The 12,256-nt window shown below is 39.5% G+C and overlaps 2 protein-coding genes across 2 annotated transcripts; both read right to left on the bottom strand.

The window, feature by feature from the left end:
- Positions 1-1,296: 1,296 nt before the first annotated feature.
- On the bottom strand, positions 1,297-5,776 carry LOC145491308 (ectin-like). The gene is made up of 3 exons (XM_081470478.1): positions 5,726-5,776; positions 2,252-2,428; positions 1,297-1,874 (listed from the first exon to the last, which is right to left on the bottom strand). The coding sequence occupies exons 1-3, from the start codon at positions 5,751-5,753 to the stop codon at positions 1,726-1,728; spliced, it is 354 nt and encodes a 117-aa protein (XP_081326604.1). The 5' UTR covers positions 5,754-5,776; the 3' UTR covers positions 1,297-1,725.
- A 1,051-nt stretch (positions 5,777-6,827) lies between these two features.
- LOC145490407 (mucin-like protein) lies at positions 6,828-10,360 on the bottom strand. The gene is made up of 4 exons (XM_081469535.1): positions 10,289-10,360; positions 9,650-9,674; positions 8,142-8,318; positions 6,828-7,274 (listed from the first exon to the last, which is right to left on the bottom strand). The coding sequence occupies exons 1-4, from the start codon at positions 10,358-10,360 to the stop codon at positions 7,081-7,083; spliced, it is 468 nt and encodes a 155-aa protein (XP_081325661.1). The 3' UTR covers positions 6,828-7,080.
- Between the last annotated feature and the right edge of the window lie 1,896 nt (positions 10,361-12,256).

Raw genomic sequence — 12,256 nt, 5'->3', positions numbered from 1 at the left:
AGCTAAAACTAAGGAGAGAACGGAGAAAAAAAATTGTGCAAATCCATGCTAATTAAGACTAGAAATTAAAACGCCTCCACGGTTGTGATTTCCTTTGTTTAAACATGATAGATTATAAGTGTATTTGAAAATGAATTATGTTGTTTTGAAGGGTTCCTAGCCCCCCCTCCATTTTCTCAAGGTGCTCCAGTCCGACTCGCCAACACTCATAGTTTGCAAAACAAAAGGCATGTAGCCCCATTAATTTACCTCCTTACTTTTGGTAAACAAGCACAGTTTCTGATGCCAAGAACCCATAAGACAAACCGCCTTTAGTGGAGCCGCACCTCCCTGTAGCAGTTCCACAAATACCTTAAGAACTTGCAGCATTCTGGCCAGTCCAGCATCTGGTGTCATCTGAACCAAACACGTGCACCATGACTCCTTTTTTTGTTGGCTGTAGTCATGCATTGCCCATATTTTTTTGTATTTTATTTGTTTTTTTCTTTTACTGGTGTAGTGCATAACTTATAAATCGATCCGGCTGGCGACAGTCTATTTTCACCGGGACTACCATGTTTGAAGCGGAATGGAGACGCAAAGCCGTAAAGAAGCATGAAGAACAAAAACGCTGCCTCGCAGCCCTCGTCCCCCGCCTACCCTCCCGTGCCCCCTCTGCCCTCGCAAATTTTATGCAAGGATTGGCCTGCTAAGCCACCTCCAAGGCCATCAAAGAAGAGAAGATCGTTAGAGGAAATTGATGTTCGGACAAAAGCCAATTGCGACGACGAGATAGTAAAAGAACGTGCAGGTCGATACGTAATTTACAACAATTACGTTAATTACAAACTACAAAGAAAACTTCACTGCACTACACTACAAGGATTACATAACTTATTCAACTTAAATAAAATAAAGAGTAATTAAGGGAGTCTTAAAAAAACGAGGTTTCAGATAACAGCTACTGTTGTTTTAAAGGTAGTAAAGGTTTCCATTTTTTATCGTGGAAATGGATTTTGTTGTTTTTACTCGCGATAGAACGTTCGGTTTGAAAAGTTTTCTTTTTTAAATTTATCGGCTAACAGTCTTAAACATAAAGAGCCCTTATTTAATTTACGGCGGTAAATAAAATATTTACCTTCAAGTAGGATGTTGTTGACTAGAACTGTTATATAAACCGTTAGGTATCTAAAATCCCAAAAAAGAACATCCTTGATATCAAACCTAACAGTTATATTTAAAGAATTAAGAACAACCTTTAAATCATCTCAAAACATACACACTTTTGTACACTAAAAGATGCTCTGTGGTCTCCAACTCCTTTTCACAAAAATCGCATAAAAGAGTATCTTTTTCTTTAAACTTAAACCCCATCTTGTGAGTACAAGATCCTGTTTAATATTCTATATAGGAATTCTCTTAATTTAGTATCCAATGTTGTTTTGAAGGGCAGTAGATATATCTTTTCCCAGTCTAACTGGGATGTGTGCGTGCTGAAAGCTTCGTTATATTTATTTTGCGCTGTTAATATACTGGATATCTTAAAAGCAAAACTGTCATATAAGACTTCGATTGAAGATTTTGGAAATTGACTTTTTTCCCTTCAATACGTAAATTGAAATCAGTTTTTGAGGAGATAGAGTTTTTATTTGTTTTTAATAGTTTGCGCCATTCTTCAGGAAAAGCATTGAACAGACTGAAAGTAGAAAATGTTCAACTAGTGAAAGAGTTGAATATAATGGTTCCTTATTCCACTTGAACTCTCCCCTTGTGTGGTAGAGGTCTCCAAATTTTACGATTTAGCTTTTGCATCTTGCCAAACCGTTTAAATTTGAACAGGTTGTCACCCAGAGCTCGTCCTCGGCTTTGGTAGCGTCGCACTGGCTTCCGAGTTTCTGTCATTAAAAAAAAAAAATAAATAAACAAAACTATTCTAACAGCTTTTATTTTTGTTAAAAACTTTGATAAACTATAAGTACAAGAAACTATAAGATATACATTTTTTTTTTTCTTCTTTCAAGTGATCGGTAATAGAAAAGTGAAAATAATGCGATTGGAAATGAACGAAATTTGCCTCTTTTGTATGTCTGATAATTGCAATAACAGCTACTGAAAAAAGGAATTTTTTTTCAGAAACGAGACTAAAATGAAAAAGTTAATGAACGATTTGAAATCGTCTCGCTATTGGCTGTCTAGTGTGGCAAGCTTAGTTGCCCCCATGCCCGCCTGTCAAAATATTACATAATGTGAAACCAAAGAAGTTTTGTCTCACCTTGACACGTCTGATTGTTGCATTCCCTGGTTGTGCTTTCGGGTCCCAGTCCGCTGCAGTCCTCCCCGCCATTGGAAGGCGGTGGATTGGTACACGTTCTTTCACTCGTCTGTTCTCCACCACCACAAGTCTTTGAGCACTCACCGTACGGTCCCCAATCTGAATAACCACCGTTCACTACGAAAATGGATAAAAGTATAAATAACGAAACAGTATACATAACAATATACATAATAGTGTACATAACAAAATAATATAAATAACAAAACTGTGGATGTCGGACTCGCTATGCAGCCGGCCCCGGTTCGAGTCCCGCTTTGACTACTCCCTGGATTTGTTTCTCGGTAGCCCCGAGTTCAAATCCTCGGCCACGCTTGTAAATAGTCAACTGGTTTGCCTCCGGCCAGTTGGGATTCTTAACAATGTTATATTCAACTTGAATTATTTGTTTCAGTTGTGGCAGTGCTGTCGGGTCCAAGTCCACTGCAGTCCTCTCCGCCATTGGAAGGCGGTGGATTGGTACACGTTCGGAGCGAGTTTGATGGGATCTTCGACAAATTTATAGGTAGGTATTCTTTATTTATCCATTGGTTCACTTGATATAACATGCTTTTCCATCGAACCGTGTTTACTAATGTAACTAAGTTAATTTTCTGTACAGAATGATACTAAAAACTATTAAAAAAACTATCCTATATAATCATTAGCCATAGTGGTTTAACCTTAATTACATAAAATATTTAAAAGAGCTAAGAGTAGGCTGTATCTCAAAGGCAAGCTGTTTCAAAGAACAGAACCGCGATATCGAAAACTTCTAAAGCCTACTTCAGTATTCGGTCTAGGGACGAAAAGGTTGTATTTGGAATTTCTCAGATTATGTGAGTGAACACTGAATATGAGATGCAGACTTAAAAATGATATTTAAACTAGTCAGAGAAGGATTTTGGAGAGCCTTAAACAGAATAATTGCTAGTGGCTTAGAACGCTTTCGCTCCAAAGAATCCCACCCGAGGTCACCGAGTAAAGTGGAAGTTCTTATATTTAAGTCAGAGAAAGTAATGAAACGTGCATCTTTATTTTGTAGTTTTTGGAGTCACTTAGAATGACACACATCTATGCTGCCCCATACAGTATGGTTGGATGAGAGTATGGCTGGATGAGAGTATGGTTGGATGAGAGCTTTATAGATCATAGTAAGAGTCCCACGGGAAACCAAGTTCCCGACACGCTTGATAGGCACACATAGCCTTAGAAAAATGGAGCGAGTAAAAGAGGGGGGAGGGGGAGGGGGAGGGGAAGGGAGAAAGGAAACGCTTGCAGACAAACCCCTGGATTTTGAAAACCGCCCACTTGGCCTTTCATGCCTGAGTGCGCACACTGAGATTTCGTGCTGTCATCGGCTGTCATAAATTAACCAATAAAATCTTCGGCCTTCCGTAGCGGAAGTAAACTTTGAACCAAAATAAACCTTAACTTGTCAAAATATGTCTGAAACAACGAGTGCACGGTGGGGACGGAGAAATCTCGATGAATAAAAGTTGGTAATTTATAATCAAGCTATATTTCTACTCAATCAGTCTAAAAGGAAGGACTGCAAGGATGAAGTTTTAGCACAAATCTGCCAGAAAGTTAAAATGTGAGAAGTATTCAAGTCGCGTTAGTTATCCTTGTGCTCGCAAGATTCGAAATCTTGGAGCACTGTATTCATTCGTCCAGGAATCGATACAAGGTAAAATTAGCAAGTCAACTCCCACAAAGGCAACTCCAGTAAAGAAGCGTTTGCCGGAAACGCCAGATCCGCGAGTCGGTTCGAATGTTATCGCCTGTAGCAAAAACAAACAACGGAAAGTCTTCTCGGAAAACTCTGGAATTTGGGCAGGAGGGGCTTCAAACATCTAAGAGGGAAAATAACGATAATCTTGACCAGTGTCTGAATAAAGATAATCTTTCCCTTGGCCAGACGAAATCACTAGGTTTTCCCACGCAGTAGTGCGAATCTTCTGTCCCGCGGTTTATTATCTTGTCCTTGGCGCATGTGGCATTCAAGAAAGTGATATTAAAATTAAAGGAACAGCTGCAAATTGTGTCGCGCTTGCTTCTGCAATAATGTCCAGGCTTCGAAAAACCAAAGCGTCGGTATTGCAATACAGGATTTCTACCGTCCTGTCGAAGCTGACGACTAAATCCTCTTTCAGCGAGAAAAGTTAAAGCGTTTTGTAAACAAGCTTCGAACGCGTCTTCCCCTTTTGTCTGGCACTCAAAGGTATTAAAATATCTTTGATCGACACATGTCAATGGTATTGGACTAGCCCAGCCAATCACGAGCCCCGTTCGCTGGCGAACGGAGGTTTTCAAAATCCAGGGGTTTGTCTGCAAGCGTTTCCTTCCTTCCCCTCTCCCACCCACCTCTTTCTTTGTTTTGGCTCTCGCCTCATTTTCCGCGCAGAAAAAACACCGAAAATCCCGTTCCTCGGTCTTTCTTTGCTTCCAAACCCCACGGAAACGCTTGCTACGCAGGCTACGAAGAGCGAGCAATGTGGAAAAATATAATGCCCGGGCGGAGTATGGGGTTTGGACGCCTGGATGTTGCTTATACAAGGTAGACGTGTTAATAAACCGCTGTACATGTTTACCATGCTTGCTTGCGGTTAGCACGGTTAGGTTTGCTTGCGGTTAGCGTCAATCCATTTTGCTTGCGGTTAACGTCACTCCATTTTGCTTGCGGTTAGCTTTCATTTGTATGTTAGGGTAACTCTATATTAATTTATATTACTGTTCATTATATCTAGTTTAAATTTTGGAGTGCCAGGGAAGCTAGCAGCAGGGTGGTACAGTGGTAAGAAAGGGCACAGTGGCGCGGGTTCGACTACCACTGAGTGCAAAATTATATAGTTCTTTTTAGTCATAAAATAGTTACAAAACTTAAAATTTTAAGTCATATTTAGTTGACATAGTGTTTCTTCGTTTAGGAACCCGAGAGGAAGTCACCCTCAATCTACGCCCGTGAGGTAGAAACACCTGAGCAATGTCGCGTTTTTCGTCCCCAGTTTCCATGGTCTACGCATGGAACGCCTGGGACCATGACGCCACTTTTGGCGACCAAAACGCTAGCATTTTAAGACTCGGGCTTTCCTACGTTATTCTGTTTACAAAAGGTAAGCAGAATTTACTTATGGTGCTCAAGAAATGGCTCAGAAACTGCTTCACGCGATGCAGTCCTTAATCATCAGGCACGTTGTAACTGAAAATACCTGCGCGGTAATTGACAATGCCCTTGCAAGATCTATCGTACTCAAAGATAGTACCAAAATTTGAGGTCAGACGCTATCCATGAATTAGAAAGCACCAACAAAGAGATTTTTACAGTTGTTACTCCGAGATCTATGAATATCCCCTTGTATTTATTTGCAATTTGTAGTTTACGATTAACTACAGAACAAAGCTAATAACAGTCTCAAGTGATTTCCATTATACCTGGACATTCCTGGATGTTGCATTCCATGGTAGAAGTGTCAGGTCCAAGGACACTGCAGTCTTCTCCTCCGTTTGCCGGGGGCGGATTGGTACATGTCCTGTTATGCCTCTTCACCCCACCTCCACAGGATTTTGAACACTCGCCGTACGGTCCCCAATGCGAGTAATTACCGTTTACTATATAAGCGAGACAAGAAGAAACAAATCGGACCTCTCAGAATGATAAATTCAATGGATTACTTGCATATTATGTGGAAGTGAATAATTAAAATAACTGTCTAATTTCACGTGCGCTGATTGGCTTATTTTTATCATCAATAAGAGTACAGACGAATAAAATTTTAACTTTCAGGTCTCAAATTGTGAACTTTTTAACCAATGAGATTTTATGGACTTTTTTAAGTACATGTAGCCAGTAAAAAGCAAGAAGAAGAGCTATTGACAATGTTCGTGTCATTTTGAATAAACTTCACTTATCTTTGTTTAAGTGAAGTTTACGGTGTCTTTCTCCAGCATTTGACCATTTTGGGGTCTTTTTATTGTAAAAAAACAAATTAACGTCAGTTTTTTATGCGTCTGTCCTCTTCGTCATAACATTCTCAAAGTTTACTGCGGAACCACGAGCCGCAGGCAATGGTTCCACAGCCACTTTGACGATGTTATGACGTAATATATCATCAATAAGAGGACATACCCATAAAATCTGACGTCAATTTGTTAAAACTGCTCATTTTTTACCGATAGCTTGCGTACCCACCGTTATCTAGAAAAACACCTTGTTGCACGGTAGGTTTCTTTCAGTAATGGATGTTTTAGTGTGTGTTCTGGAATTTTACAGTTTGGCAGTGTTACTCAATGGGAAGCTAGTCATATCTGGCTCAATAACGGTAAATAGTATACAGATTTAGCCAAGGCTAAAAGTAGAGCTCCTGGGCCTTGTTTTTACACAGGCTGATTAAGTTAACCCAGGATAAGCGAGAATTTTGATTTGTGTGTTTTCTCTTTAACTTGGCAGTGAGGTTTAGTTGTTTGGCCTTCTGAATTTGAGTAATCTCAAACTACACAGAACATAAGGAGTGAAAAACATTTTTATAAGAAAAATTTATACTTCGGTTAACTTTTAATCCTGGGTTAGCTTTAACCGGATCAGTTCCGAATCACCCAGCCATGATTACAGTAAGTTAAACTGTTTTGAGCCCGCGATGCAATTTAAAAGCCGGTAGGTGGTCAGCAGTTAACTTTAAAAACTCCAAAGATGTGCTAACTTCAGTGGAATTGTCGTCCTTACTTTCTTCGCGGGATGAGTGAGACAGGGTCGGTGGTCGTCACCTAGGCCTTATGGAATTTATCAGTTGCTATTCGCCAATTTTACCTGGACACCGCTGATTGTTGCATTCCCTGGTAGAACTGTCGGGTCCCAGTGCACTGCAGTCTTCTCCACCATGTGATGGTGGTGGATTGGTACACGTTCTTTTACGCGTCTGTTGTCCACCCCCACAAGTCTTCGAGCATCTACCGTACGGTCCCCAATCTGAATAACCACCGTTTACTACAAAAATGGATGATAGTATAAATAACAAAAAATGTGTTGACCTGTAACGGTCCGTTTCTATGTTCTTATAATAATAATTTTATTTACATAGCGCCATATTTTCTAAATGCCCATGGTGCCGACTGCAATAGAAATAGGGAAAAGATACAAAAAAATAGTAATAAAAAATGAGTAAAAATCAAGGCATTGTTGAAAAAAATTAAATGATAAAACACAAAATAGCTTTTTAAAAAAAGGTAGGTAAAATGTCTATTGGAAAAATGTGAATGAAATTCAGGGAATTTTAAGATGTCTTTTGTTTATAGCAATAAAATCCCAACAGCTTAAGTCATACAGAAAAATGCTTTACAACCGTTTTTCCTGGAACACTACGCAGAGGCCCGGATTTTGTATATTATTTACCCTAGCGAAGAAGTCTTACTTGTAGCCTAGCTATTTAGGATCCTCTCCAAGCCATACTGGGCAAATAATCTTTTCGTTTGTTTTTTAGCCTAGCGCAGGACGCCTCCTTTAGGGTTAGGGTTAGGGTTACGCCTAGCTCTTCACAATGCTTTCCCAGCCATACTGGGGGAAATGACCTTTCTTTGTATGTTTTTTAGCGTAGCGCTTAGCCTATACTGTAGCTTCTGGCAATCCTCTCGCTGCCACACCGGGCGAAGGATATTTATTGGTATGTTTTACAGCCTGGCTCAGGAGTCTAGCTTTTAGCCTAGCTCTTCACAATAATCTCCCAGCCACTGTGGAAGCCACTGTGGGAAAGGCTTTTTTTGTATGTAGAAGTCTAGTTTCTTTTGGAGGTGCCAGAATTTGAAGTCGTTGATAAGATGATCCGAATGTAGCTGATAATATTGTCCATATCCTTACCTGGGCACTTCTGTTTGTTGCATTCGCTGGTACTGCTGTCTGGTCCCAGTCTACTGCAATTTTTTCCTCCGTTTGCCGGTGGTGGATCAGTACACGTTCGTTTTCGCGTCTTCACCCCACCTCCACAAGTCTTGGAACAGTCGCCATACGGTGTCCAATCCGTGTAACCTCCGTTAACTATAATAGGTGCGTGACAAAGAGCCAATTTTGTATTTCTGTACAATTACGTCAAGGGGAACGAGTTTGATGGTATCTTCGACAAATTCATTGTTTGCATCTCGAATTTAAAAAAGTATCCCGTCAAAACCCGTTTGCTTTACAAAAGGCAAGCAAAATTTACTTATGGTTTTCAAGAAATGGCTCAAAAATTGCTTCAAATGTGCAGTGTTAATCATCATGCAGGTTTTAAAAAACTTGCATGGTAATTGACAATACCTTTTAAAAGGTCTAGCGAGCTCAAAGATAAAGTTGAGTCCGGACGTTATCTGTGAATTACAGAGCACCATCAATAACTGACGTCAAAGGCACTAGAAACTGGCAGTTTAGCAGCTGTTAGGCCTTGATAAATATTTGACTAAAGCTAGTGAATCAAATAAGTAAAGGATGGGTGAAATAATTTTTTACTGCAAGAAAGAAGTTGTTACTCCGAGATCTATGAATATCACTTTGTATATATTTGCAATTTGTAGTTTAGGATTAATTTTAACAAAGTTAAAAACAGTCTCATATATGCCTGGACATCCTTGGATGTTGCATTCCATGGTAGAAGTGTCAGGTCCAAGGACACTGCAGTCTTCTCCTCCGTTTGCCGGGGACGGATTGGTACATGTCCTGTTACGCGTCTTCACCCCACCTCCACAAGATTTTGAACACTCGCCGTACGGTCCCCAATTCGAGTAATTACCGTTTACTATATGAAAGAAAAGAAGAAAGAAATCAGACCTCTCAGAATGATAAATTGAATGGATTACTTGCATATCATTTGGAAGTGAATTTTTACAATAACTGTCTAATATCTCGTGCGCTGATTGGCCTATTTTTATCATCAATAATAGTAGAGACGGATAAAATTTTAATTTATGCAAACTTTTAAGTTTAACTTTCAGGTCTCAAATTGTGAACTTTTTAACCAATGAGATTTTTAAGTACATGTAGCCAATAGAAAGCGAGAAGAGCTATTGGCAATGTTCGCGTCATTTTGAATAATCTTGATTTATCTTTGTTTAAGGCAAGTTTACGGCGTTTTTTCCCCACATTCATTCCCAGCATTTGACCATTTTGGGGTCTTTTTATTGTAAAAAAGAAATTGACGTCAGTTTTTTATGCGTCTGTACTCTTATTGATGATAAATTCCGTCATAACATTCTCAAAGTTTATTGCGGAACCACTCGCCTGCGGTTCGTGGTTACACAGCCACCTTGACAATGTTATGACGCAATATATCATCAATAAGAGGACAGACGCACAAAAAACTGACATCAAATTGTTAAAACTGCTCATTTTTTTACCGATAGCTTGCATACCCACCGCTATCTAGAAAAACATTTTATTGCACGGTAGGTTTTTTTCAGTAATGGATGCTTTAGTGTGTGTTATGAAATTTTACACTTTGGCTGTGTTACTCAATGGGAAGCTAGTCATATCTGGGTCAATAACGGGAAATTGTTTACAGATTTAGCCAAGCCTAAAAGCTGAGCTCCTGGGCCTTGTTATTACACAGTTTGATTAAGCTAACCCAGGATAAGCGAGAATTTTGATTTGTGCGTTTTCTCTTTAACTTGGCGGTGAGGTTTTCTGCTTAGCTGTATGGCCTTTTGAGTTTGAGTAATCTCAAACTACACAGAACATAAGCAGTGAAAAACATTTTTATTCAAGAAAAATTTATACTTCTGTTAACTTTTAATTCTAAGCTAGCTTTAACCGGATAAGTTCCAAATCACCCAGCCCTGATTACAGTAAGTTAAACTGGTTTGATCTGGTTTGATCCAATCGAAAAGCCGGTTGTTGGTCAGCAGTTAACTATAAAATCTCCAAAGTTGTGCTAACTTCAGTAGAATTGTCGTCCTTACTTTCTTCGCGGGATGAGTGAGACGGGGTCGCTAGTCGTCACTTTATGGAACTTATCGGTTGCTATTTGCCCATTTTACCTGGACACCCCTGACTGTTGCATTCCCTGGTAGAACTGTCGGGTCCCAGTCCACTGCAGTCTTTTCCACCATGTGATGGTGGTGGATTGGTACACGCTCTTTTACGCGTCTGTTGTCCACCCCCACAGCTCTTTGAGCATTTACCGTACCGTCCCCAATCTGAATAACCACCGTTCACTACGAAAATCGATAATAGTATAAATAGCAAAAAATATGTTTACCTACAGCGATCCCTTTATAGGTCACCATAATAGTAATCATTTTATTTACAAAAAACCAAATTTTCTAACTGCCCATGGGGCCCATTACAATAAAAATAACGCAAAGAAACAAAAAATAGTAATAAAGAATGACTAAAAAACAAGGCATTGATAAAAAAAAAAATGAACTGATAAAAATTAAAATAGCTTTCACAGAAAAGGTAGGTGAAATGTCTATTGGAAAATTGTGAAAGAAATTCAGGGATACCGTAATTTTAAAATGTCTTTTGATTATAGCAATAAAATCGCAACAGCTTAAGGGCCCATTAACCGATTTATGCGCGCGCTCGCGCGCGTTGCTAAGGAGGTGAAATTTCACTTCCGGTTACTTACGTCAGCCTGAGCGCGGAAAATAAAAACAACTCAATAACTTGCAAATTCGCTTACATTTTAGATGTTTTTCTTTGTGTTTCACAAAATGCAAAGTAAAAAAAGTACAAGCAAAGACAAAATAAGAAAAAGATAGAAAAGCAAGAGCAATTCCGTGTGACTTTGTCTGATCTTACCGAAGTGCGCTGGTAGTGTAAATTGCGCACGCGCTGATAGGGTAACTTCCAATATATATCGGGCGCACTTTCGGTTTCTTTAAATGCTAAAGGAAACTCGGTTTTTCATTAAATCTAGCCTTTTTCGACGGATTTCGATTAAAGCCAACGTTGGAAAGATAGCTATGCATTCCTTTTTCAAAATCATGCTTTTCCCAGAAAATTACGAATATTTTAATATTTTAAAATTCCCTCAAAATCTGACCTTTCAAAAATGAAACAAAATCTATGCATAGCGTAATGAGGATTTAAATTAAAATATTAAATCAATGAAAAAAATCCCGATAACGTAATTTGCCTGGGAGCCTTTGCGAAATAACTCTGAACTAACAAAAAATGATGAGGTTATATGAGAATAACTTTTCCTTAGCAACGGCTCGAAAAGATCGGTTAATGGGCCCTTAAGTCATACGGAAGAATGCTTCACAACGTTTCTTCCTGGAAAACTGGGCAGAGGCCCGGATTTTATATTATTTAGCCTAGCGCAGGAGTCTTACTCTCAGCCTAGCTCTTCAAAATGCTCTCCCAGCCATATTGGGCAAATGATTTTTCTCTGTATGTTGTTTTAGCCAGCACTGTAGCTCCTGGCAATCCTCTTCCAACCACACTGGGCGAAGGATCTTTCTTTGTATGTTTTATAGCCTAGCTCAGGAGTCTAGCTTTTAGCCTAGCTCTTCACAATATTCTCCCAGCCACTCTGGGAAAGGCTTTTTTTGAATGTAGTTAGTCTAGTTTCTTTTGGACGTGCCAGAATTTGGAGTCGTTGATAAGATGATCGAAATGCAGGCGATAATATTGTCCATATCCTTACCTGGGCACTTCTGCTTGTTGCATTCGCTGGTACTACTGCCGGGTCCCAGTCTACTGCAATTTTTTCCTCCGTTTGCCGGTGGTGGATTGGTACACGTTCGTTTTCGCGTCTTTACCCCACCTCCACAAGTCTTGGAACAGTCGCCATACGGTTGCCAATCCGTGTAACCTCCGTTAACTATAAAATGTGAGTGACGAAAAGCCAACTTTGCATTTCTGTACAATTACCTTAAGGGGAATGAGTTTGATGGTATCTTCGACAAATTCATTGTTTGCATCTCGAATTTAAAAATATATCCCTTCAAAACCCGTTTGCTTCACAAAAGGTAAGGAAAATTTACTTATGGTGCTCA

This window comes from Orbicella franksi, chromosome 6 (genome assembly GCF_964199315.1).
Source record: "Orbicella franksi chromosome 6, jaOrbFran1.1, whole genome shotgun sequence".
In the NCBI taxonomy this organism is placed as follows: Eukaryota; Metazoa; Cnidaria; class Anthozoa; order Scleractinia; family Merulinidae; genus Orbicella; species Orbicella franksi.
Note: the sequence above shows the minus strand (reverse complement) of the source record. Positions and strands in the feature narration are given on the sequence as shown.

Coding starts and splice junctions, on each gene's coding strand:
- LOC145491308 (XM_081470478.1), bottom strand. CDS start 5,753: ATGGAATGCAACATCCAGGAATGTCCAG. Junction 2,429..5,725: donor CAACATCCAGGAATGTCCAG/GTATAATGGAAA, acceptor CCATTTTCGTAG/TGAACGGTGGTTATTCAGAT. Junction 1,875..2,251: donor CAACAATCAGACGTGTCAAG/GTGAGACAAAAC, acceptor TTTTAATGACAG/AAACTCGGAAGCCAGTGCGA.
- LOC145490407 (XM_081469535.1), bottom strand. CDS start 10,360: ATGGTGGAAAAGACTGCAGTGGACTGGGACCCGACAGTTCTACCAGGG. Junction 9,675..10,288: donor CAACAGTCAGGGGTGTCCAG/GTAAAATGGGCA, acceptor ATGTTTTTCTAG/ATAGCGGTGGGTATGCAAGC. Junction 8,319..9,649: donor GGTGGGTATGCAAGCTATCG/GTAAAAAAATGA, acceptor CACCTATTATAG/TTAACGGAGGTTACACGGAT.